At 40.6% G+C, this 27556-nt stretch overlaps 3 protein-coding genes across 4 annotated transcripts; 1 reads left to right on the top strand and 2 right to left on the bottom strand.

The window, feature by feature from the left end:
* Positions 1-398: 398 nt before the first annotated feature.
* On the bottom strand, positions 399-27556 carry LOC115728992. Of its 2 annotated transcripts, XM_048276973.1 has the most exons (4): positions 26527-27555; positions 16045-16053; positions 10498-10507; positions 399-409 (listed from the first exon to the last, which is right to left on the bottom strand). In XM_048276973.1, the coding sequence occupies exon 1, from the start codon at positions 27344-27346 to the stop codon at positions 26555-26557; it is 792 nt and encodes a 263-aa protein (XP_048132930.1). In that variant the 5' UTR covers positions 27347-27555; the 3' UTR covers positions 399-409; positions 10498-10507; positions 16045-16053; positions 26527-26554. The 2 variants fall into 2 exon arrangements, with proteins under 2 accessions (XP_048132930.1, XP_030515263.2); XM_030659403.2 differs by lacking the exons at positions 399-409; positions 10498-10507; positions 16045-16053 and adding exons at positions 1958-1974; positions 17589-17595 and having other exon boundaries at positions 26536-27556.
* Positions 19203-20832, bottom strand: LOC115728989 (aspartic proteinase CDR1). Its single transcript, XM_030659394.2, has one exon. The coding sequence runs from the start codon at positions 20619-20621 to the stop codon at positions 19287-19289; it is 1335 nt and encodes a 444-aa protein (XP_030515254.2). The 5' UTR covers positions 20622-20832; the 3' UTR covers positions 19203-19286.
* LOC115728993 lies at positions 24780-25381 on the top strand. The gene has a single exon (XM_030659404.2). The coding sequence runs from the start codon at positions 24941-24943 to the stop codon at positions 25253-25255; it is 315 nt and encodes a 104-aa protein (XP_030515264.2). The 5' UTR covers positions 24780-24940; the 3' UTR covers positions 25256-25381.

Raw genomic sequence — 27556 nt, 5'->3', positions numbered from 1 at the left:
AATTATCCATTGATCATGCCAATTCCGGCACGGCTTGCCATCAGTCATCATCCAATCACCTTTTCTGAGGGGAATAACGATGGATTGGTGGGCATTGGAGAGGCAAGGGAGCAATAGGTTCAATGGCTAACAGATAATGATTAGACTACAACTTGAGGAACAAAGTACGGATGGGTGACGCATGCGGAAAGTCTGTGTTCGACTCTCTTCGATGCCATTTAGGTGAAACTCGTCCATGCATGCTCGTCACGACTCGCGTCAGCACCCTTGCATCAAAATCAAGAGCTCGGGATAAGTACATCATGAGTGCCATAACTTTTAAAATGTTCACTTAGGTGCCATAACTTTCAAAAATTGTTTACTTAAATGTTACGTCGGAGCAAAATCATTTACTTGAGTACTACATCAACTTTTTCGGCGTGCCACGTTAGCTTTCCCGCATGCCACGTCATCTTTTCGGCGAGCCACATCAGCTTTCCGGTGTCTCACGTCAGCTTTTCCAGCGTTCATGTCAACATGGCACTCAAGTGAACGATTTTTGAAAGTTATGGCACTTAAGTGAACATTTTGAAAGTTATGGCACTTAAGTGAACGCCGTATAAAAGTTATGGCATTTCTAGTATACTTTTCCCTTAAGAGCTCTCTTGGATTCTTTAGGGGCACAATTCGACGATGCTCTTCCTAAATCCCTATACGCTTGTCTGGTTTCACCACTCTAAGCATGTTTTCTTACCACGAATGGTTCTTTAGGCATAATCCTTCTATCAGGTCGGCAATAATTTTCGTGAACTCATCATCTTTAGAGTTGGAAATAATGGTTTGAGGTGTTTAGATCTATAATCTCATCATCAGAAGAAGCTATAGATATTGCTTAAAACCTTGTTAGTTTGGAAATTAACTCTTTTAAGATGCAATTAGAAGCATCTTTTAAAGTGGGAGAATTCTTGCACCTTAAAAGAAGATCTTCATAGGTATTCTATATCCTCCAGCAAAATAAAGTGCGAGAATCATTTTCAAAAAGGAAAACATAATCGAAGTCGTGGGATTGTATTTGTGCCTTAGAATATCACTAGGTGTTAGTGTAGTGAGCCGGTGCTCGGAATCAAGACCGTGTGGCGACTTAAGGCTTTTTTGGATCGATGAGTTGCCTAAGCCAAGCCTTCCTTGGGATTGATCGCTCACTAGCTCACTAGGATTATAAAGAATGATCGGTTCTTGTTAACACCTGATTTTTAATTAATTCTTCTTTAGAAAATCAATAAAAATTTATAAAAATTCATAAAATTGAAAATTGACTTTGGAAGCTTTGGCCAAGCCTAAGGAACCAATTTTGAACAAAAAATATTTCTTGGAATTTTTCGCATTTTTTAATATTTTTCATATATTATGAAAATACCCAAAAATTATTTTTAAAAAAAAGCATTTGTGGCCGAAAAAATTGTGGAAAAATAGCCAATATTTTTTCTTTTAATTCCCTTTTCATTTTGGCCATTTAAAACTTGAAAAATTCAATTTAGGTTTAGACAAGTCTTCACAAGCATAAACCCGAATTGAGCCAAAAAATTACGTTTTTGAGTCTTTTTATTTTCTTTTTACACGTCTCAAGTCATGACATTTGCCTCTAATGCCTCGTATTGCATTTTCATCTAATTGTTTGGGAAATTGCTCAATTTTGGCCAAAAGGACCTAATCGCACTTTTATTTTTTCAATTTAGTCCATCAATTTCATTCTAAGTGCAATTAGTCTTTTTTAAGAGATCTTCATTCAAATCTAAACCACTACCCTAGGTTTCTAGACATCCCGAACACGATGGTGGGGTTGGTTTAGTCTAATTTTGACATTTTGAACCTCAATTGCATGATTAGGATAATTGGGTCAAAGCCAAACTTTGGGGGTATTAAAATTCAATTTTTGACTTTAATTTTGTGGAATTTGGACAAGAGATGGGTCAATTGAACATTTTTTGGGCATTCGGGTCAACTAGGCTAAAAAAAATGACCCAATCAACCCTTTGACTCTGCTGATTGACAAGACCCTAGTTTGTACCTTCTCCTTCCTTTGGCTGTTTCATGCGCAGGTGCAACCATGGAGGACCGAAAGTCAAGCTCGAAATTGACCATTAATTTGTTGACAATTGGTCATGCCTTAGGGTGGGCTTTGAAGGCCACACTTTTCCACTTCCGCTAAGCTAATTTACACGCTTCGAAACCGCCAGAACTGGGACGACCAATTCGATCTTCACCTCGGCCACACTCGGGAAAGAGCTAGAAGAAAAAGTCCCATTTGAATGACTATTTCGAGCTCGACCAAAGCCGAAAGGAGTTCGGTTGACTTGCCTTTGATCTCTAACATGAAATATCCATTGGGCACGCATTGGTTACGTGCGTTTGAATAGCTAAAACCCCCCGGTGTGCTCGAATTTTTCCAGATTCGGGTATAACAAACCTAGGGCGGTTTTAGATATAGAGAGGGAGATCCCCATTCGGTTACACACGAAAACATATTCAGTGAGAGATTTAGAGAGAAGGATTAGAGAGAAGAGAGTTCTCGGGAAACTGGTATGGTCCACCATTGTTGCAGGAAGACCCAAGAGTTTCGAGCTTGATTTTTGGCCAATCTAGACGACATCGAATGCTACCAACGGTCTCAAAAGCTTTATCTTGGTTCATGGAACATGTATAACCCCACCATCTTCGTCAATAGTCCCAAAAGAGGTAAGCACAGGCTCGGTTCGTTCAAGTTTTCATTAATGGCATCCCTTTGTCGCGACCTAAAAATTAATTTAGGTTAATGGATTATTAGGTTAATTAGATGAATTAACTAACCTAATACAGACTCTCCCAAGCCCTACCAATTCGCAACTTAGGTTTGATTTTTAATTTAGGAGCCGCCACTAATCTTTTTTGGTAGGTAGATTAGATACCTAAATAAAGTACGGGAGAATACTTTATTTTCTGCTAACCAGAGATTTAGGGTTCGGGGATTTGATTATGTTAATTCTTAATTAACACCCTTTCGGTACCAAATTTCATGAAAATGCCTTTTCCTGATTGATGATTTGTGATTTTGATTTCCTTTCTTTTTTAATTTTCGGATTTTCCATTTTTTTTTATTTTTTTGGATTTTCCATTTTTTAATTTTTTTGAATTTTTGAATTGAAACAGATGAATTTGAACACAATTAAAAAAAAATGCCCATAATATACCTTTAAATCCGATTTTCCGATAAATCTTCTCATTCCCGAAGATCCGGGCCGGAGCGAGATTTTATCCGCTACATCCTCGAAGATTCGAGCTAGTATGCGGATAATATATAGAAATACAACATCCCTTCTCGCCAAAGGGCAGAATACGAATTTCTATATTTAAATCACCATCCCATTCCACGAGATCGTGGCTAAGGCGTGTGATTTAATTTTTCGGGGACTAGGCACCGGGGAGCATACGTTATAGGCGGTTTTGTTTAAAGATGTGCAAATATTTATTGAATTTTTAAAACCCTTAAGGGATTCTGAAATTTTCAAGGAGATAACCTCCTATCCACAAAGGATTTCATATCTTTTAAAATAGGAAAGATTATCTCTTGAGATTTGAGAGGAATTTTTTAGATAATTTCCCAGATTTTAAAGATATGTTTGAAATTTTCAATCGGGATGCGATCTTATCCAAAATATTCAGATTTTCGAAAAAATTCTGATCAAACCATTCGAAGATTATCCATAAGATACACCAATTATTTTTTCCCTAAAGAATCCGAAAATATGCTCAAGATATGCATAAACATCCACAAGCCAAAAGATATGCGGAAAAATTCAAATTCGATATGCAAAGATCAATCATTATCCATGAATGACCCACCAAATCTCAATTGAATATCACTAACTTATCTTGCCAAAATTCGCTTTTATCTAATCAATTTTAGAATATGCAAGATAATCCAAAATTTCGAAAATCATGACAGAATAGGGTTTTAATGCAAGCACGAATTTTCAGAAAAAACAATGATTCACGCCCAAAATCAGCAAGCAAAACAGCACGAATCCATGCGAAACAGCATTAAAAAACGCAGTAATAACTTACCCTAATGCCTTCGCAAAATTCTGCATGGTTAGATCTCATAAAACATGAAAAAGGGGCCTTGATTCGGATAAAACAGCACACCAATAGCATATAAACAGCATCAAAACAGCATGTTTTTTCAACATCAATTTAACCTAAAAAGTGTATTGAAATTACCTCGTTTTGCTCTCAAAATCCTGCAACTGTCAAAGCTGGAATTTCACCTTAAGATAGTCTCTTCTTGCCTTGATTCGCGGCCAAATACTCGAAATAGCCTAACACAAGTAGGAACCAAGTTAGACCTTCAAAAATTGGTGAAAGAGGGATTGATCGACCTCAATTTGAGGCTGGAACAATGGTGCAAAAGACGGGATTCTTGTCTTGATTATTTGCAGCAGCTCGCAAATCCTTCAAAGACGAGGAAACAGCAGCTCTTCGTGGCACCAAGATGTGGCAAGGATGATGGACGACACTTCGGTTGAATGAAGAACAGATAGCGCAGCAATGGGGTGGCGCAAACGATGAGCTACCGAGCTCCCTCCCTCTCTCTTTTCTCACGTGAATGCTTTTTCTGAGCAGAAAAATTGCCGACCCCCTTAACCCTAGGCATCAAGATGTATTTATATAGAAGAGTAGGGCTTTGAGTTGCAGGGTTTATTTAAACCGTTAGATTGCAAGCTCCAATTAGATGTCGATCGTTAGATCGAAAGTTCTGAGCTTGAGGAGTCCTATTGGACTTAGACTCTTACAATTTTCGGCCAAATGAATGAGGAGGGAGAAATGGGCTATTTTTCCATGTTTTATGGGCTCGTTTTGTGATTCCGGACTCACCTAGACCTTAACTAATAAAATGGGTAATTAATTAAGGCATTTTTGCAATTTTAAGATCTCAAACGGGCTGTTTTGAGTCCAAAATCATAGTAAAAAAATTCCGCACCCTTCCTAATAACTTTCGGGTCGATTTTAACTCGGTCGTCCATTGGAATCATGCTCAATTGACTCATCTTTGGACCTACCTGACATGACGAAAATTAAATATGCAATGCATGAAAATTTATTTTTTGTGAGAATTATGAATAACTCTCATTTTTATGAATGATTTTCTAAAAATCAAAATTTAGGTGTCAACACCCTTGACCCAGCCTGTCCTTCTTCACGATTTTTAGTTCATTTTGTTCGCAAGTTCTTACTAATCCTTGATATATGTTTTTTTTTTTTGCATTTTCATTGCATAAAAATACCCGAGTCTACCCCGAACCACCGAACTCCCCTCGAGCTCATATACTTGTTTCACGCAAAATCGAAGCTCTCGATCAATCGGGTAAGTATCCCTAACTTCTTTTGATGCTATTTGACGCTTTAGTTTATAGGTTTCGCGCTACAATTGGCTAGAAAGAAACTTCGCCGGAGGCTAGCTTCGGCCGAAGCTAGGGTGGATAGTTTTAGGTCTGTTCTTGCCATGAAGTTGACGTATAGTGATGAGGGGATCCTGAGGAGTAGTTTGGCATCAAAATCGAGAAGAAACGGCAAGATTTTGACGTCGATTTGAGCTTGTCGGCGAGCCTCCGGTAACTTTGGCCAGAGTTGCAAGGTATCCGGTCGTCTTCTCCGGCTAGGGTTGACTAGGTCAACATCTGTTGACCCAGTTAATCTTGACTTGTGCCACGTCGGCCCGCCCGGTTAGAACAACTTTTAAAAATAAACTAAAAATAAAGCCCAATTGAAAGGCCACGATTTGGCCACATGGCGCAATCGTGGATTTTCAAGAATAAAAAATTAATTTTCTAAATTAAATCTGACTTTCTGAAAATAAAAAAATATTTTGTGATCGTGTGGCCCGGGTTTGGCCACGCGTCACAATCTTAACAGTCCATTACCTGTTCTAAAAATTAAAAATTCAATATTCGATCGGATAGTCAAGATCTGCCACGTGGCACTTTATGGAGCATCAAATTAAAATAGGCAAGAAAATAAAAAAGAATAAAAATTGAAAATTTTCAAATAAAAAGCACAAAAATCACATTATTTTGATCTTAGATTGACATGGAACCCGTATGGTCTAGGTTGAGCGCCCGCAAGGCATGGGTTGGGTCAACCCGACCTAATCTAGATAATTAATTTTATTCAATAAAAAATCAGAAAGTAAAAAAATCAGAGAATGATTAAAAATAAAAAAATATAAAATTCATAGAAAATTCTAAAAAAAATTGGAAAAAAACAAAATTCCAAGATTTTGAAAATTCTCAAAAATTGTCAAATGAGACATTTCAAGTGGCCAATCCTATTTTTGATGATTTTGCCTTCTCGTTCTTTCGAAAATGGCGATTTTGCTCCTTTCGAGCAAATTGTCTCGAAGAATCCCAAAAATTATGAAAAATCTCAAAAATTGAAAAATGAGTCATTTTGAGTGGGGAATCCTATTTTTGATGAAACAAAAAAAAATTTGTTGAAATAAAATATTATATAATAGAAACTCAATCCGATGGTGGATTTGGGAGAGTCCAACCCGACTTACGGATCACCACAAATCCTTGGGAATTGGTAATCACCCCTAAACTCTACATCCATCCCCAAAATTTGGATGAGGGTTGCGATGGGCTTGGCGATGGAGGTATTTAGAGCGATTTTGACCTTTGGTGCACGGTTAGGTGACATGTGCGTAAGTGTACATGCTTCAAAGTCGCCACCAATCTTTGGGAAAGATAGATTGGAAACCTCATTGGGTGGTAGAAAAAGTCGCACGACTCATACAGAGCCAAAGATTTGGGAATGGCGAATTAGCTACGTCAATGTTACCATTAACGGCCTTTCGGTACCTAAATTGAATAATTTTCCTAACCATAGATTTGATGCATATGATTTGGGATGAAGAAAGGTCCAGAACCTTGAGTTCGCAGATAGGAGTATCTAGCCTAAAAATCACAAATAGTGAAAATAAGTGTAGAATCAAGGATCCAAATCATGCGGATTAAACACATGAAAGCAATACATGGCGTCCCTAGTAAAGCCCTAATAGCTTAGAAAAGGGTATTTGGAGTTTGGAAGAAGTTTGGAAATATTTAGAGACAATTTGCCCATGAGGGGCAAAATTATTATTTTGAAAAAGATTTGAAATCAGAATCATCAGAGAGAGGATTAACCAGTTGAATGTGCCCGTTTCCTAATTTATGAGATTTTTTGCGATTTTTCTGAATTTCTTGGAACGATTTGCCCATGAGGGGAAAAATCATTATTTTAAAAAGAATCAAAAGGAAAAATTATCAAAAATAGGATTAGTCAGTCAAAATGATCAATTTCCTAATTTTTGAGATTTTTCAGAATTTTTGGAATTTTTCGAGACAATTTGCCCATAAGGGGTAAAATTGTCATTTTAAAAAGAAAGAGAAGCCAAAATCGTCAAAAATAGGATTGGCCAGTTGAAATGACCTATTTGCTAATTTTTGAGATTTTTCAGAATTTTTGGCATATTTTTTATTTTTTCCGATTTTGTTTAGAAATTTCTATGAATTTTCTAATTTGTTTGGATTTTTAATCATTGTATGATTTTTATTATTATTTTAGGATTTTTTATTAAAAAATGAATCATCCGGACCAGGTCGAGTTGACTCGACCTACACCTCACTAGCGCTCGGCCCGGATCGTACGGGTCCCGGATCGGTTTAAGATGAAAACGACATGAATTTATGCTTTTTAATTGAATTTTCTAAAATTTTCAATTTTTTGTTGTTTTTTTAATTTTCCTGCCCATTTTAATCTGACGCCCCGGAAAGTTCCCTGTGGCGAGATCTTGACCGTTCGACCAAATATTGAATTTTTAATTTTCAAAAAAAGTAACGAACGGTTAAGATCAAGACGTGTGGCCAAACCCGGGCTACACGATCACAAAATATTTTTTTTATTTTCAAAAAATCAGATTTAATTTTGAAAAATGACTTTTTATTTTCAAAATCCATGATCGCACCACGTGGCCAAATCGTGGCCGTTCGATCGAATTTTATTTTTAGTTTATTTTTAAAAGCCGTTATAACCGACTAAGCTGACGTGGATTCCCATGGCGGTCAATCCTAGCTGGAGAAGACAACCAGAGACCCTGCAACTCCAGCCAAAGTCGCCAGAGGATCGTTGGCGAGCTCAAACCGACAAAACCTTGTCATTTCTTCGTGATTTCGATCCCAAACTACTCCTCAAGATCCCCTCATCAATATACGTCAACTTCATGGCAAAAACAAACCTAAAGCTATCCACCCTACCCCATCCGAAGCCAGCCTCCTGCGAAGTTTCGTCCTAGTCAATTCTAGTGCGAAACCTACAAACTAAAACATCAACCAGCATCACAAGAAGTCAAGAATACTTACCTGACTGATCAAGAGCTTCGGTTTTGTGTGAAACAAGCGTACAAGCTCGAGGGGGTTTCGGTGGTTCAGGGTAGACTCAGGTATTTTTATGCAAAGAAAATGCAAAAAAAAACACATATTCAGGATCAGTAAGAGCTTGCGAACAAAATGAACTGAAAATCGCAAGGAACGATGAACTGGATTGACAGATGCCATTAATGAGAGCTTAAACGAAGGAAGTCTGTGCTTACCTCTTTTGGGACTATTGGTGAAGACGGTGGGGTTCTCTATATTCCTTGAACCAAGATGAAGCTTTTGAGACCGTTGGCGGCGCTTAGTGGCATCTGGATTGGCCGAAAATCGAGCTCGAAGCTCTCGGGTCTTCCTGCAACAATGGCGGACGATATCGATTTTCCAAGAGCTCTCTCTTCTCTCCTCCTTCTCTCTAAGTCTCTCACTGAATCTATTTTCATGTATAGCCGAATTGGCGTCTCCCTCTTTGCTGTTTCTAAAACCACCCCGGGTTTGTTATACCCGAACCTAGAAAAATTCAAGCACATTGGAGGGGTTTCTTCTATTCAACTGCAAGTGACTAAGGCGTGGCAAATGTATATTTCGCATTGGAGATCAAAGGCAAGTGAGTTGGACTATTTTCGGCTTTGGTTGTGCATGAAATAGTCATCCAAATGGAATTTTTTCTTCTAGCTCTTTCTCGTGCGTGGCCGAGGTGAAGAATGAATTGGTCCTCCTAGCTCCGACAGTTTCGAAGCATGTAAATTGGCTTACCGGAAGTGAAAAAATGTGGCCATCAAAGGCCACCCTAAGGCATGACCAATTGTCAATGAATTGATGGTCAATTTCGAGCTTGACTTTCAGTCCTCCATGGTTGTACCTGCAAGTGAAACGGCATAGGAAGGAGAAGGTGCAAACCAAGGTCACATTGGTCAGCAGAGTTAAAGGATTGACTGGGTTAGATTTTTTTTATCTGGTTGACCCGGATGCCCAAAAAACGTTCAATTGACCCGTTTCTTGTCCAAATTCCACAAAATTAAAGCCAAAATTAAATTCTGACCTGTGCTTCATCTAAGAATGAAAATTTCAAATCAAATTGATTTAATTTTTTGCAAAACCCCCAAATTTTGGGTTTGACCCGATTATCCAAATCGTGCAATTGAGGTTCAAAATGTCAAAATTAGACTAAACCAACCCCACCATCATGTTTAGGATATCTAAAAACCTACGAGTAGTGGTTTAGATTTGAATGAAGATCACATAAAAAAGACTAATTGTACTTAGAATGGAATTGAGGGATTAAATTGAAAAGAATAAAAGTGCAATTAGGTCCTGCGATGGAGATTAAGCCCATCATTTTCAGAAAAATAAAATCATTTTCAGAAAAATAAAAAAAATGATTAGAGCGAACGGTGGAGATTTAATCCCACCATTTGATCTGAACCGTTGATCTCGGTACGTAGATCATGCGATGGAGATTAAGCCTCCATTCAATCTGAGCCGTCGATTCCAGTCAACGAATCTGACTGCTGTCCTCGCGCCACGTGGCGAAATCTCGAGTGTCGAATTTTTTTTTTTTTTTGAGCGGGAATTTTCAAATATTTTGGGCGCCGAATTGCAAACGGCGCCGTTTTGGAGAACGCCGGTCCGGGCGCGAGTCCGGACCGGACAGAGCGATCCGTGGACCGGGTTGACAGGTCCGTTGACCGTGTTGACCCGGTCCGATTAATAATAATAAAAAATAAAAAAATCAAAATCAAAAAATCATTAAAAAATCGAAAAAATTAGGAAAAATTGTAGAAAATTCCCAAAAATTCCAAAAATTCTCAAAAATTGAGGAATGGTCACAATCAACTGGCCAATCCTATTTTTGAGATTTCTTCACCCAATCTTTCCAAAAAATGACAATTTTGCCCTTTAGGGGTAATTTGTCTCCTAAAAATCCTCGTGAACCTCTAAAAAATGTCGAAAATTAGGAAATGGGTCTGTTTAAATGACCAATCCTATTTTTGACATTTCTCACTCCAGATTATTTCAGAAATGACGATTTTGCCCTTCTTGGCAAATCGTCCCCAAATTTTCTCAAAATTACGATTTTGCCCCTCATGGGCGAATCGCTTCCAAATCACTCCTGACATTCTCTTCTGCTTTGAATACCCTTTCTCTAAGCCAATAAGGCTATACTAGGAATGCCACGTTGATTTGATGCGATTTATCCGCACGTTATGGATTCCTTGATTTGTGCATTTATTTTGATTGATTGTGATTGCTAGGATAGTCACTCCCATCCGCATGAACTCCTAGATTAGGATCCGTACCCCACTCGTCCGCATGAAATCCAAGATTAGAAAAATTCATTCAACTTAGGTACCGAAAGGGCGTCAATTAAGATAATTGACGTAACTAAGTCCCCGAACCCACTTCTCCGGTTCTCGCAGAATCGAATAGAAACTCCCGACTATTCGATAGGGTTTCCAATCGTACCTTCCACGAAACGATTGGTGGCGACTCCTTGGCATGCACACGTAGCACATGTCACTAGACCGCACTAAAAGGTCGACTCGACGTTATCCTCTGCCGCGATTTGGGTAATGGGCCTTGGGAGAGCCCGCGTCCGAAGGTCCACACGCAATCGGGCCGGAAGGGCGACCCATTAGCCCCCGCCGACGAGATCGGAGGGTCGCGGCAATGGGCTGGCTTAAGTTAGGCGCAAATTATGGGTTCATCGGATATTCTACTGATTTACTTGGACTCTAAAACCATTTTGAATCTTCTTTTCAATAAATAATTTCGATGAATGTGATTCTTTGCCACCGCTTGGGGATATATCTGGATTCGTTCATAAAGAATGGAAGATCCAATAAAATCATGTTTTTATGAATTGGATGGTACTTATCGAAAAATAGAATCAAACCACATGCCTCATGTCTATGTCAAACAAATCTCTATTGTGAACTAATAACTATAGAACTCTATTCTGTTTAAATTCCTTCAACAAAAGATTTAGCCGTCCTTCATAGTACGGCCAGCATCTAAGTCGGTAATTTTCGGTCAAAATTGATCAGATGGATTGAATTTCTATAGATGCAAACGGTTTATAAGTAAATAGGTTCAATTAAAATATTTCAAACTGAGTTGACACCAATATAATAGGTTTAAGACTTTTTTGGTACTTGTAGTCGAAAATTTATCCGTCAATACCACTAGAGAGAGAGAGAGAGAGAGAGAGAGAGATGTGAGGAGAAAAATTGCAAGTTAAGGAAAGCAAAAAGGTGAAGAAGAGAAATTGAAAAGAAGTGTAATAAAAGGGGATCGTAACGAATTATTGGGACCGCGTAGCAGAAGTCTAATATCCACGCCAAAAGAGCTCGCCAACATATCTAGTTGAATTCGTCTTCACTCAAAAATTTAAACCAATGAATTATGAGCCAAGTATGATAGATATATTTACTGTTCCATACCACACCAATTCTCCAATGTGTGATTGTTTTAACACAACTCACCATGCATCTCAATAATCTTTCTCTGATGTATGAGCTCAAGTGTTAGGTTTGCTCCCCCAGATCAAAACATGAAGTCTATCATCATTCTCGCATTGTTACACTACAACGCCCACTTGCCCGAAGACCGCAACACCACATCAATTTTTCGATGTGGGACTTCTATAACTCAACTCGAACATACGTCTCAATAATCTTACCCCCATATCTGATGTGGGACTTCTCTAACACAATTAGCATGTACATCTTAATAATCTTCTCTAACACAATTAGCATGTACATCTTAATAATCTTACCCTCATGTGTAAGCTCTAATGTTAGGTTTGCTCCCTCTAATCAATTAATGAAGTTTACTATTGGACCAGCGTTGCTACACCGCAACGCCTAATGGAAACCACTATAGCACCGACACTCTCCAAGGGCCTCTATGTCGTGTTCAACACTCCTTACACTCTCTCGACACTCTTCGACATATGACCGACACGTGGTCAACACTCTAGACACGCCAGCGACATGCAAGTCCAACTTCTGAACACACCATTTAGACGTGCACATGGTCAATTTTAAGCATTTTCATTAAATTTGAGGTCAAAATGTGAATCCATTATATATATATATATATATATATATATATATATATAGAGCCTCCTGAAAATTAATATACCCAGCCAGACAAAAGAAAAAAAATCTAATCATGAATCCCTAACAAAAAAAAAAAGAAGAAATTTATTGCCGATATTTTTATATATACATGATAACTTGTTATTTAGATATAAAAATATACATTTAATATAAAACGTGTTCTAACGTGTCGAATTTTTTTTTTTTAAGAAATCACGTATCGGCGTATTGTGTCGGTGGTATGCAGCGAGAAACAGCCACACCACACCAATTGGAGATCGAGACATAGGGTCTGATAGAATTCCATGTCTTTTGCTCGGGCACAATGGCTCTAGGACAGCGGTTGACTTAATTGTAAATGCTAGGGAGTCAAAGTCTCCTTGAAACAACAATACTTAGGGTCACAAACATTGGTAGTTATTGCTTGTCTGCTCGCCTTTTCATTAACATATCCCCATCGATTCCCGCTCATTACCAAAAATTAATTAAATCGTTTTTATATATATTCCGCGTTTTAGTGTTTAGCATTTATCACATCACATTTTGCATTCAAACTTCACGGACGGTAAGTGGAATTAATTGAAAGGGCATTAAGCTTAATCGAACCAATTGGATTAAGTCACAGGACCAAAAATTGCATGTTCACGGCTCATGAGACACATGCTTGAACTCACGGTTGGACAAGAAAATAAATCTAGCTTTTATTCGTGGAGGATCTTCATGCAGAAAAGTCAAAGAAGGAAGTACAAAACAATATAGGAGATTCTTCTTACACGTCCACAGCAGGGAAAAGTTTGAACAGGAAAAGGAAAATAAGGAAAAGAATAAAAATATGTCCCACAAGTGGATAAAATTGGCTCTTTTCCTTAAGCTACGCTGCAAAAAAGGAAAAATCGTGACATATGACTGACGGGGTCAGAGAGGGGATTGTTCAAGGGAAAGTATATTTTGAAGAAAATATTCTGCGAGGGATTTCTTTTCCTCAAGTGGCTCAGGTTCCTGAGCCTATAAAAGATCGTTCACAATGCTTTGTGGAAGGGGGCTTTCACTATTCCAGCGCATCAAGAAGAGAGAGCTAAGAGATCTCGGCAACATCACATCTTTGACCGAGACCTCCCCTTGGACGATCACGAGCTGAACCGCCCTTTTCCTCTGCTGTCCATCGCCGTTTCACCATCTCCGCAGCCGCTCTGGTTCACTGATCGATCACCTTTCAGCCGCTGCAGCCTGGTGTCTCGCCCATATTCAGCAACCAAACCGCCCATCACCACCGGAGCCAACACCGTTTGCACTGAGTTGCTGCCTAGTTCGGAAAATGCTACTGATCAGCCCCTGATAGAGGTGATCCAGCTTTTGTTTCACCGTGATTTTGTGGTCTAACCCTTCCCTTACTTGTGCTAGTTCATCCGGGTGAGGTTCGGCAACAAAATAAGCTCGAAAAGGCACATTCCTGGACATTTCTTTTGGATCACGCGCTGCTGGAATTTGCCAGCTCGTGGATTTGATTGTTCGAAGCCGTCCACTATTCACGAATCTGCAAGTTCGTGGTTGCTGAATTGAAGGACGAACGCAAGAGCATTCCCGAGCCTAGCCGTGAAGTGTTGTCGTTCTAAAGAATCCCAAACTCGTGGCTGTTCCGAGGATTCCCAAGCCGAGTGTGCCTCCCGGCCCAGGCGATCGATCCAAGCTTGGTCGTCAAGATTCGTAGTTCGAATTAGGAGAGCAAATCTTGGCAAAACAATTTGTTTAAGGTAAATTTCCTATCTTGAACTTTGATATATTCACTTGCTTATTTTATGATTTATTAGCATATCTTGTATATTGCACCAAAGTGGATATCTTTTTTCAAAATACAGGTTGATTAGGAAAATTTTCTTTCCTAATCCGCAACTTGTCACACGATCGAGAACGCCTATCTTTAGGATTATTGATGGAATACTCGATTAGGCAAGGATTTGGGTTTAATCGTTAATCGTAAGATTACGAATTAAAGATTGACTCAAATATTCGCGAATATTCCAAAACTTGATTGATATATCCACTTTCTTGATTGAATTGATTGGCATATTCACTTTCCCAAATTGATTTGAATTGCTCGGTTGTCGTATCTTTTTACAATATATCCGTCGCATGATGTAATCTCGAAAATTTAAAAGATTTGCATTCATCCATTTTCCAAATTTAAAAATTGCATATCTTTTAACAATAACATCATGTAGATAATTGCATATCTAATCCTTTTGTAAATATTTAGGTTAGATTGCATCTTAGAATAGAAATTGCATGTTTAAATAGAATCTTATGTTTAAAATAATATATCTTCAATATACTAGGTTTAGGTCAATATAAACTCTAAAATATGCAAGATAAAATTGTTTTGACATAATTCTATTTTAGGAAATTAATTCATCCGAAAATATTAAAAAAAATCATTCATCCTTGTCACGCCATCCATGCCACGTCATCCATGCCACGCCATCCTTGTCACGTCATCCTTGCCACGTCATACATGTCATGTTATCTATGCTACGTCATCTTTGCCATGTCATTATTTATTGCCATGTCATACTAGGTTGCATTTTAGTTTAAATTGCATATTAGAATTGCATGTCTTCATTTTAATTAATACCCATGTCACGTATTTAATTTAATCATGGTCCTACTTGTGCATTCATTTGGTTTGCATGTAATCTAGTTTAGTCTTGCATTTAATTCATGCCATTGCATATAGTGTAGTCTCTCATGCATTCATGTAAAAATCGAAAATTGAAAAAAAAGAACCATCTTGTGTGGCGCATGCTCCCTTGATTATATTGACTTCTGGATGTTCATTAATTGATTGTGCACCCGCATGATAACCTTTGTTAGTGACTTAGGTTAAAATCAATTAATGTTGCCTTCTTAAATGATTTTTCATGAAATAAAATGGTACCGAAAAGGCGTTAAAGTAATCCGGCGTAATCAAGTCCCCGAACTCTTAATCTCTGGTTCGTAGGAATAAAATAGTTCTCCCGCTTTTTTATTTAGGTTTCTAATCGACCTACCATAAATGATTAGTGGCGGCTCCAAAATTGAAATACATTGCATGTTAATCAATTGAACCTCAAGTTACGATTTGGTATGGACTTGGGAGAGTCCGAGTTATGTTAGTTAAATAATGAACCTAATAATCCATTAGCTTGAAAATTTTCTAAATTTTTAGGTCGCGACACTAATGACCAACCACGCCCCCAAAGTCTTATCCGGCGACGGATACTTCGCCCCATAAAATATTATGAGTACTAAGGTAAAATAAATATAATTGGTCTCAAAGCTACACAGAGCTTATTTGATATCACCACAACACATCCCTATTTTTGAAGGACGAAATTAATGATGAAATCAAATTGCATCTATCATTTCTACTGTATTAAAGTAAGTTCTTTGTCTCCACATATTTAACCTGTTTTTTAAATGTTAGCGTAGATGTAATATGCCGTCTTTGCGGACAATGCAGATACGATTAGAAACTAGCAGACTAACCCATACTATACGCGTCGAGATGGAACGTTAAGTAGATTCTTTAATCCATCAACTTGCATGCGATGCAAGTAGCACGAGCTTTCGTTGAATGCAACTGGTTTTTACTGTCTACAAAAGCTTCTCAATTGCACTCTATCTAGAGCATATTAACCAACTCCAGTAACATGGCATCCTTACTCTATGCGCCTCTTGCTTGGATCGTCCTTCTCCCGATGATTCATACTTCACTTGCAAAGCCACTGTGCCCTCCAGAGGCGAGCTCTGCCTTGATGGAATTCAAGCTAAGTTTTCGAACCAACATAGAAGAATTTGGCTGTGTTTATTCAAAGGTTGAATCATGGTCACAAGATGGAAACGGAGATTGCTGCTTGTGGGATGGTGTCGAGTGCGATGAGGCCACCAGCCATGTGACCGGCCTCGACCTTAGTGATAGCTATCTCTTTGGTACCATAACTTCCAACACCAGCCTCTTTTGCTTGCTTCCTTTGGAATCGCTCAATCTCGCTCGGAATGAATTCAACTCTTCCTCAATTCCATACAGCTTCAGTAATCTTTCCGGGTTACAGTACTTTAATCTGTCTGATTCGTCCTTTTTTTGGAAAAGTCCTCTTAGATATCTCACGGCTCTCCAGATTAATTTCTCTTAATTTGTCTACTTATTGGGGTGACGTTGAGATGCACAACGTGGACAACTTTGTTCAAAACTTAGACTATGCTTAGAGAACTTGCCAAAGTCAGACTATGCTTAGAGAACTTGCTCTTTCTTCTATAAGCATGCCATCGCCATTTCTGCGTGTGCTTGCAAACTTCTCTTCTTTGAAGTCACTTAAACTCCAAAATTGTGGATTGCTTGGAGAATATCCGACAAGCATCTTTCAGTTACCAAACCTAGAAGTCCTCGACACTAGTTACAATGATAACCTTTCTGGTTTTATTCGTGAACAACGGTGGGGTAATTCTATGAAATCATTGTCCGTTTGGGGCACAAACTTTTCTGGGGAAATACCTGTTTCGTTCGAGAACCTTGTTTTCTTGAATGAATTATCAATGGGGGATTGTCATTTCTCAGGTTCACTTCCCACTTCATTGGGTAATCTTTCTCAGCTTGGTCATCTTAATATAGCATTCAATAAATTTCAGGGTAAAATACCCACTTCCTTCAGTAACCTTACCAATCTATCATATCTAGATCTCCGTTCCAATATATTTACAGCAGATATTTCGAATTGGCTTGCCAACTTGACAAAACTCGCCTATTTGGATCTTTCGGGTGGTATGCAAATTACGAGGTTTTTTGTACCCTATTGAGATTCAATTAGTAGCCAATCTAACAAGTCTGGTCCATTTACACTTGGCAGATGTTCAGATAAGTGGTCCAATTCGATCTTCATTTGAAAACCTAACGTGGTTGGTTACCCTTGACCTTTCATACAACAATTTGCAAGGTGAAATTCCAAAATCAATATGGGAATTCAAGGGTCTTGAATATATATTTGAATCTCAGTGAGAATAATTTGAGCGGCACCGCAGATTTGCGCAAACTCGAGGACTTGAATGTGTTACTTTTGGACTCCAACAACGTATCATTTGTCAGCAAGACCAAGATCAATGCCGCTCCTCCAGAACTTTCCATCGTAAGTTTAAGTTCATGCAACTTACATGAGTTCCCAAAGTTTTTAGGTTTCCTAACTGAATTATGGTGGGTAGATCTTTGGTGAATTGTACGATGCTGGAGTATTTGAACCTTGGTTACAATCAAATTCTCGATGGGTTCCCTTCAGGAATATCAGAATTGACCGAGCTGAAAGCCATTATCTTGAAATCCAATAAGTTTCATGGTCCAATAGAAACATATCGAAGCCAATTTAATTTCACTAATTTGCATATAATGGACCTTTCCGATAATAGTTTCAACGGTGAAATTCCTTCCAAGTTGTTGCAGAGTTTCCATGCCATGAAACTGATTGTTGGTCAAGACCGGTTGGAATATATGAATGTTTGGCCATGGGTTCTGAACACCAAGCTTGTGACTTATGGAATGAGATTGATAAACAAAGGCCCAGAAAGGGAATACTCCAAGGTTCCGTATGCCCTTATGGAAATTGACCTCTCCAATAACAAATTCGAAGGATGCATACCCAATCTCATTGGAGATTTGAAGTCACTTCCCATGCTTAACCTTTCGAACAACATTCTTACATGTTCTATCCAGCATTCCTTAGAAAATCTGACAAGGTTGGAATCTCTAGATCTTTCTTGAAACAAGCTCTCAGGAGAAATACCCCAACAACTTTCCCAACTTACGTTTCTTTCATCTTTGGATGTCTCTCACAATCAATTATCGAGACTAATACCACAAGGGAGTCAATTCGACACATTTGGAACCAGTTCATTTGCCATAAATAAGGGGTTGTGTGGAAGTCCTTTACCAAATAATTGCACGAAGGGTGGGGATAACTTACCATCACCACCATCATTGTTGAAGGAAGACAACGGCAACGACTCCCCGTTCAGCTTGGATTGGAAAGTTGTGCTAATTGGCACTGGAGTTGGCATTTTGATCGTCATTGTGCTAGGAAACTTGATCATTGACGAGAAGAGTAGGCGGTTCCTGCACTGCTCCAAGAGAATGGCCAAAAGATGGAAAAGAACAGGAAGGCACCGAAAAATAAGGATCCGTGCATACAGTCAGATACTCATATGACACTTGTTACTAATGTAATTGTCGTGTGTCTAATTTGTATTAAAAGTAGCTATAAATGTCTAAGCTTCTGATGTATGTTTGCTTCGTGAGAACTTGCGTTCTTCGTATGATATTATATGAAGACGTCATTTTGTTGTTCATTATTCTATCTTTCCAACTGTTACTCCTAGAAAATCATGTCGTTTCTTTTGCCATACACAACCGAGGTGAGACCTTGCCTTTGTTATGACACCTTAATAAAACTTAAGTTGCACAGTTACTACCCAACCTTGCGGCTCATCTGGGTGCTGAGAAAGAAGTCCTACTTTCTTCCTTCTCTGCACCGAAGGAAGACTTGACGAGTTTCGTTCGGCCATTGATCTCAGGAAGGCTCTAATGCTATGCTAAGCGAAATGATTAGTTTACATGGGCAAAACACATCTGAATCAACCTTCTTAATCTTTACAGTTCTCGACTGAAAAGGTCGACCATAAACAAAGAAATATAAAAACAAGCAATTATTTTTTTCCAAATGCAACTCCTCCTCAGACCATGTCACTGCGCCGTGCAATCCGTTGCCAGGAACGACACCGTCCTCTTCCGCACGTCGAAACCGACCTTGAACTCCATCTGCGCCAGGCTCCCGAGTATCGGCACGCTGTCCGTAGGCATTATCGTGAAGCACACCAGATCCTCTGCGAATTGGGCAAACGTGTTCGCCTCCTTCAGTGCCATATCGGCATTGCCGGCAAAGTGCAGCGTGACTACTGGCACATCGATCTCGCCGCCCGGGCTCCAATAGCACAGGTCGAGCATGCCATGGGGGTCGGGGACTCTCGGCAAGTGGATGGCATCGGCTACCGCACGCTTCAGGTTGTGGAAGAATTGAGACGGCACAAACGTTAGGGTCGTCCCGGAGTCGACCATCATGTTCACGGCTTTGATGGACTCCTCGGCTTCTGAGTCGGCGGAGTTGTTGCCGCATGAGAGCCTCTCTTTTCCGACGCTCAAGCCTTCTAGGTTTACATAATAGTAGGTGTTGGGGGTTTTTGAGACAAGAGGCGTCGAGACGGCACCCGGACCAGAGACCGCGGCTTCCTTGCCGAAGCTGATTTTGCTCGTGCCGTTTCTGAACTCCGGGATGAGGCAGTAGCCGAATTGGCCACTGATGAAGCGCTCCATTTGGGAGATCATCGAGAAGGGGCCACCGCCGAGACCGATAATGCCTGAGCCAGCATTGGGGAAGATCCCACCATTGTTGTGGCCACACCCGAACGCAATCCTTGGGACGGTGATCGTGCCGCCGGGGAGTGTTCCAATCCCAAAGGTCTCCATGGCCACGTCACCACTGGTGAAGGACCCGTCACCGTACGTGTAATTGTACTTGCACGCACGTCCAGTGTTGCCACCGCCGCCGCACCTTGCCCCGTCAAGGGACTTGCACAACCTCGTGGGGCACTGGACAGTTTTGTACGTGGAGGAGTTCCGTGGGTTGAAGATCGGCAGCTTCTGGCGGTAGCATTTCACGCAAGGCTCGCACTGTGTCCACGAGAGGTCGCTCCCAGTGTCAGCGATCGCGAGCGTCTCCATGGGAGGCGACCCAACCGACACCTTCATGTAGTATTCACCACCGCTGTAGGCCAGCTCGGATCGGATCATCGGACAATGTCCGGCCGAGAGTCGACAGGCCCGCGAGACCGAGCGCCGAGCCGCGCTGTGCATGCGGTCGGACCACGTCGCAAAGGGGTCGTGGAAGGGCGAGGGCGGCAAATCGCGGTGTATCAGGTCAGCAGTGAAGCCGCCTCCGCCGACGGTGAATTCCACGAGGCAGAGGAGGACTAGGAGGGCGAGGCCGTGAAGAGGGTGTGATGGCTTGTCAGGCGCGGCCATGATTAACGATCACTACGAAGTTAATTTAGATGGCGTGCGACAAAGAGGGGTTTCTATAAGAAGAATGGTTCATCAGAGCGAGGGAGAGAGACATGGAAGGTCAATCGTTGAAGAAGATTGATGAGAAAAATTGTCTGGGAGCCATTGATTTCTCAAGGAAGTCCATAAGTTCTCTTCCTGGAAAAGAATATGGGTTTCTGCATGAAATTCAAGTAACATTAGCCTCTTTTTCTCTCGCTAAACACATACACATATACGTATAAATTCACCTCTTATTTGTTCTTTTGGTGTGTATATAAGCGAGGTTGCAATTAGTTTAGGTAATAAATCCAAAATGTGTAAGCACAAAATGGGGTTTTTTTTCATGTGCATAGGTGGTCAGAAACCGATGAATGTATGCAACAATGAGTGTGCCATGGATTAAAAAGTATGTGGGAAAATTCCAAAAAAGGGCTCCAAGTATTCTTGTTTTCTCAAATAAGGGTTTGAAGTGGTTTTTTTTTTCAAATAAGATCCTAAAGTATCATCGTTGTCTCAAATAAGAGCCTAAAATGGCCGTGACCATTTCAAATAAAAACCTTACCCCTTGATGGCGTTGGGGCAACGACTCTGACCGACGGGGCCGCACGGCGCCTCGATGAGGGCCAAGCCCTTGCCTCGGTAGGGAGAGGGCAGCCCTAACCCTCTCCCAAATCTGCGCGAGGGTCGCCATCCGTCGCCCAAATCCGGCCCGTGACCCTCTGGCGGCCTAAGGTGACTATCGACGGAGGGTCGGCCACCGTCGCCTTGGACCAACCGAGGGCCGTGACCGTCCGCGGAACCCGGGCGAGGGCTAGCGACCCTTGCCCGGATGTTGGAAGGGGTTAGGGCCCTCTCCCTACTCCGGGTGAGCGCCTATTGGCCCTCGCCGAGGTGCCAACTACCTGGTGAGAGTCGCAGCCCCAACGGCGTTGGGGTCGCGACCACGAGCGGGAGGGTAGCCCCCTCCCGCTTGTGTTTTCATCCTTCTTTTTTATTTTTCAATTTTAGTTTTTTTAAAAAAATTTGAAAACTCAAAAAGGAAAAAAAAATAATAAAATATCATAAAAGTTATTAAATGACTAAAATGTCCCTACTAACCGATGAATTGGGTTCTTTTTTAAGACTAATAAAGTCACTTGAGGCGCTTATTTGAGATAATATTCACTTCATGTACTCATTTGAGACAATGAGGGCATTTCAAGCCTTTATTTAAAACAATGTCAACTTCGGACTTTTATTTGAAGAAAATGAAGGCACTTCGGATCCTTTTTGAAAATTTTTCCAAAGGACATATTAAGAGAGCTGACTAGGTCAACTCTATTAATATGTCATTAATATTTTTTTTTGGTTGGACGGTCTTAATATGTCATTAATTGCTGAGGTGTTGATTGGTAGGATTTGAAGATATACAGTCAATATGTATGACGCACATATGCAGTCAATGGGGTCCAAGCGAAACTGTATATCGTAGATTCCCGGTAAAGATGGTGAACTGCCTTTCTTTGCTCCTATTTAAAGGTGAAAGACTGGTCAAAGTTTCTCCCATATTTTTCGCCACACATGCATTGATTAATTGGAGCCATCATCGGCTTCGACATGACCCGTATTTTGTCTTTTAGCACACAAGTAGGCAATTTCTCAATAGACCGCTTATTCTAGTAGTGCTCTCGCCCTGAGCACATTAACACCGGAGTTTCAATGCTAAAAGTTGCGTAACGTCAATAGCCGCTTGTGAGTTAATTTCAATTTCATATGCATAGTTCACAAATGGTCTCTTTCTGTTTAGCGCATTTTTGCCTCCTTCGTTGTCCTAGAAGCTTGCCGAAAGCCTCTCTTAATTTGGACCTCTCATCCCGTCGATCACTCATGCCCACATCGGATTGAGTCATTACATTTTGTCTACTATATTTACCACCAACGCACAAAATTGGCGTGCTCCAAGCTATATTGTGCCAGCCCTTGCATGGCCGGGAGTTTAAGGTACACAAAACATGCAAGAGCTATTGTTCTCTAGCAATCTAAACTTTTGGAGACACTCAATTTTGCCACTTTCGTTCTCTTACTAATTACTATTATTTAGTGGAGAATTTCAGGATGAGTTCTAGCAATGTAGCTATCTATACGAGCAAGTCAATGTAGAATATTCACCAATAAAAAAAAGAAGGAAAAATCACACCCTTCCGACATTGTGTGGTAGGACATGAACCTCTTATCATGCTGCAAATTTAAAGATTAGTATATACATTCACATGTTCAACTTCCATTGATTTCCTTAGTTTTTCTTTGGAAAAATTACCAAAAAAAATCCTAAACCTCTTGCAATTGTATCAATTAAGTCCTAAATTTTTTTTATCGATTCAGTCTTAAACATGTTGTAATTATGCCAAATCAATCTATCCGACAAATTTTGATCGGCCAAAGCTAATGTGGACACCAGCCCACTGGTGACATAACATTTTAATATCTTTTGTTTTTTAATTTTTTTTCTTAATTTTTTAAAAAAAAAAATTTTTCTTTCCCCTTCCTTTTCTTCCAATAGCCGGTCATAGAACCTCGGTGATCGACTAGAGGCATCGGCCGACGAGGTCAAGTCTCGCCCAACTATGGCGAGGCTTGCCCTTGCCGTCAACGGCCTCACCTTGCCGTTCTTGCCTCGCCTAGTGACGGCGAGGCGGCGAGCGAGGCTCCGCCTCACCAACCATTGCCTTTGGCCGATCATTAGGACCGGCCGGAGGAAGAAGAGAGAGGGGGAAAAATAAAAAATATATCATGTTGCCAGCCGGCTCACATCCACGTTAGCGCCGGCCGGCCAAAATTCGTTAGATGATTTGAATTGGCACAACCGCAAAAAATTTTAGGTTTGAATAGGCAAAAAAAAAAAAAAACAAGTTTAGGATTGAATTGGCACAAATGCAATGGGTTTAAAACTTTTTTAGTTATTTTTTGAAAGGACTTGATTGCATTAAGAAAAATTGAATGAAAGATGCTATAATATGAAGGACTATCTTTGGACTTTAGACAAAATGATATATTTATCGTATCAAAGTATCTATTAGCATCACATTGAAATTCAATTACTTCGTTTTGTGATTTGCTAAATCACATAACCAAACCAAAACCAAATCTTAGATATTGTAAATTAAATCTTAAAGTGAGTGACAAATACCGGAGAGTAGAATTAAAATTTAAAATGAAAATCCCCATAATTAACTCTGGATTAAGGGTAGCAATAAATTCACTTAAGAAGTCTTTAGTCCTTACCCAATCATGAATGTACCACTAAAAACTGCATATAAAGATTCCTCGCCTCATAGTTAAGAAAAACTGCACATGTTAAGAAAAAGGGTACAATGGTGAAGCTGCCGAATTAAAGATAGCAGGAGATAATCCGAATTGAATACACAAGATGATCCAATCTGAGGAAATAATTTGCCAGAAAATTTCTTGCCTGAATGCTAACTCAGATGTTTTAGATAAACTTGTTTTTTTTTTTGTACGTCGTATATCTAACTCTCCTTTTTTTTTTTACTTTTATTCTTCCTCTTTACAGAGTGCAAGAGTCAAACCCTGTACTTGCTATACTAGCGTCTCTTCCTCCCCAATCTCATTACTTTTCCAAATCGCATCTGTGATACCGGCGTCACTCACCATTGAGTGAAATAATTCAAAAGGGGTATGAGTTACGGAATTAATTCTCCTTTTGATTGAAAACACTCGAAATTTTTCTAATTGCCAAGGTGGCGCCTAGGTGGCGGCCTACTTCCAACAAAAACAATTCTTGCAATGAGGAGAATGTATCTCTAACTATTGTGGAGAATTTGCAACGATATATCTATATAGACTAGGATAAATTGTATGCTGGTAATGAATCCTATTTCGCACATGAGTTGTCAAAAAAAATTTTTTTTTATATACATTTGTTAATTTGTTTCTGAGCAAGATTAAATTGTTAATGAGAGACGGATGTGAGCTGGTCACCAACCAACCCTCATAATGCCAATTTCATTGGCCAAATCCTCATCAGACTTTGTAGAAGACGATGGATGGATCACATTGACTTAGTGCTCAGTGGGGCCCCTTGAGCTCATCATCAGTGTCGTCAAGCAAGCAATCATGTAGGAGCACAATTCCATAACGTCTTCTTCAGAGGAATAAATTGTCCCCTTCAGATTGCAAATATTCCATGATCTGCTTAACTTTCTCCAATTGAACAAGGCAATTCATTGACCGAACTTGATGCAAGACCGTAAATTGTGAGCCTGGTTTAGTGCTTTACCTCTGTTCTTGACTCTCATCTTATGGAGCCGGCGTCGCCGCCGCCGCCGAGGCTGATTTGCTGCTTCTCATTCGCGCCGGCGAAGGACGGCCGAAGGAAGAAAGCCGGGAAAGGGTTTTCGAGGTCTGACATGGAAGACCCGAACTGGGGAAAGGACGAGGACATGCTGTCGGATATGAGCACGTTCTCAGTGAAGGAACAGGAGAGGAGGCTGAAGATCGCGCGGGAAGAGGAGGAGAGAGCGAGGAGGGAGGCCAACAAGGTGGATATGTGGGTGAGGCAGGAGTCAGCGCGGATGAAGGTTTCGATCCGGGACGAAAATGATGCCGAGGATTAATGGTCTTATGGTTATGTAGCTAGCTAATCATACATCAATCTGTTCATATATTCAAACAAATTATTTCATTTTTGCGTATCAATTCTATCGGGTTCTTGAATTATATTGTGCTTTGTTTGAGGAAATCAATGGATCTTAACTTACAAGACAAAAATCATCAAAAGGAATGCAAAGTCATAGGTTGAAGCCGGGTGCCTTAAGCAGAGCACAGGCACTAGTACTATTTAATCAATATCATTTTCAGCTCAGATGCCTACTCTGCATTTAAGAATCTTGGTGGTTTGTTTTGACTGAGTTAATTGAGAAGTGCTGTCTTTTGGAAAGAGCGAAGCTAAGCTGATTCTGATTTGTTCTTCGTGTGGATATCCTTCGTATGACAAACAAACATGCACTTGTTCTTAAGAATCACATCCATATCAGCATTTGATATTCTCTAATGAATCCCATACCTGCAATAGACGCGCATTGTTGCAGATTCAGCTATCAGAAGCTACTGTGAATGGCGAACCACGACTTCCTTGATATACCTGTTAGCATTCCTATTTTCTGGTTCTGAGACGACATTAAAGGCAGGAGAAAACGATGTGTTCCTCAAGAATCGGGGCTGTTCTCTGTATCCATAGTGACATTTCAAATTGTGCAATGATCTGTTTCCAGAAGGAAGGAACTTCGCTCGGCATACCACAATAGATGTGCCGCATCGACTGTAATTCAACATGTGTTGCATCGACTGTAATTCAGTCCATGCGCATATTGCGAGCAAAGACCAAAGAAGTGCAGTCCAGACTTCCCGGTAATGCTTTACCAAAAGCCCGAGAGCAGAAGCACATTAGAATGCACCAAGGCAGAAAATAGAATTCACCATCTCCCCTGAAACCCAGCAGAGATTGAATTACCCACAAAATTATCAAGACAAGATCATTAGCCAAGTGAAGAATCACAATGAAGATGGCCTCTCCTCTTCATCATTCCATCCAACTCAGCAATCTCTTTGTGCTTGGTCTGCTGGTGATCAAAATGCCCACATTTTCACCAATCCAACAACATCTCAAGCTCTTCCCAAGAGATGGCATTTAAGTTGCAACAAGCAACACAAAAATTTCAGAGGAAATTTGTGGGAGTCTGTAATGAGAAAAGAGGATTCTTCACAAGTTTTTAACAAACAAAAAACTTATCTTTGTATTGCATTAGCACTTTCACAAGCAGAAATCAAGCAGAATTTACAAGCAAAGAATGGAAAACACTGTCTGGCGCAGCAGTGTATTACACACATCGCCCATAACCACACAAGATTTCCATTCAATCGTCGTCGCTCGAATTGCCGCCGGTTCTTGAAGCGTTCATCATCCTCGCCGAGGCTTGCCTCGCCATCCTTGCGATTTTCTCTGCCTCGCGGCTTATCCTCTCCTCCTCCTTCATTGCCTTCTTCAACAATTTCTTCTGCTCTTTCGTGGAGAAAACCCCCAAATCCGACAATACCTCGTCCTCCTCCATCCATTTAAAGCTCCTGCTCATCCCCTTCTCGATAGCCCTAGATTCGTCCCTCTTCCTGGGCGTGGGCTTCTTTGGCGAGCACCAGAAGCAGCCGACCTTTCTCGGGGGCGATGGCGATGGTGACTTCGACTTCGACTTCGACTTCTTCCACCGATCGTAATGATATGTCGGTGAGTAGACTGGATCGTGCTTCGTTGTGGACTCCCGAGGCGATTTCTCTTCAGGGTTCCCCTTCAGCGGCGAGAAAATTGCGTCCTCCGCGGTCGAATTCCCCGAATCGGAACCCAAAGAATCGCGCCCATTTCCCAGCAGATCCTCCGGCTTCGCGTCCGGTTTCGGCCGAGTCTGTCCATCGAGCGTCAGCTCCGTCTTGCGATTGCTCGAGCTCTGGAGCGTGGTTTGGGGTTTGGAGAGAGGGAAGGATTTGAGCTTGCGGAAGCGGGACTCGAGGTCGGAGGGCAAGAGGGAGTCGTTGGCAGAGAAGGAGGAGCAGTTGATGGCGGCGATCTGCTCGAGCACGCACAGGTCCTTGGTCTGAGAAATGAGGTCTTCCACGGCGGAGTCGTCGGTGTCGGAAAGGCAGGAGAAATCGGCCATGCCTTCCTCCTCCTCCTCCTCCTCCTCCTTCGTCTTCTTCTTCTGGGTATGTGATGTCTTCCTCGTGATTTCTGAATTTGCCACTCTGGTTGTGATGATTTTGTCGGGGTTTCTTTGCACAGTTTCTACTCACCACTGACCCTGTTTTTGCTCTGTTCAGACGGAGCGTGCTCTGCTTCGGGGATGCTCTTCTCTACGCAACGGCTACTT

The sequence above is a fragment of the Rhodamnia argentea genome, chromosome 3 (genome assembly GCF_020921035.1).
Source record: "Rhodamnia argentea isolate NSW1041297 chromosome 3, ASM2092103v1, whole genome shotgun sequence".
In the NCBI taxonomy this organism is placed as follows: domain Eukaryota; kingdom Viridiplantae; phylum Streptophyta; class Magnoliopsida; order Myrtales; family Myrtaceae; genus Rhodamnia; species Rhodamnia argentea.
Note: the sequence above shows the minus strand (reverse complement) of the source record. Positions and strands in the feature narration are given on the sequence as shown.

Bases quoted from the DNA above. Each gene is read 5' to 3' on its own strand.
- LOC115728989 (XM_030659394.2), bottom strand. From the start codon at position 20,621: ATGGCCGCGCCTGACAAGCCATCACACCCTCTTCACGGCCTCGCCCTC.
- LOC115728992 (XM_030659403.2), bottom strand. From the start codon at position 27,346: ATGGCCGATTTCTCCTGCCTTTCCGACACCGACGACTCCGCCGTGGAA.
- LOC115728993 (XM_030659404.2), top strand. From the start codon at position 24,941: ATGGAGCCGGCGTCGCCGCCGCCGCCGAGGCTGATTTGCTGCTTCTCA.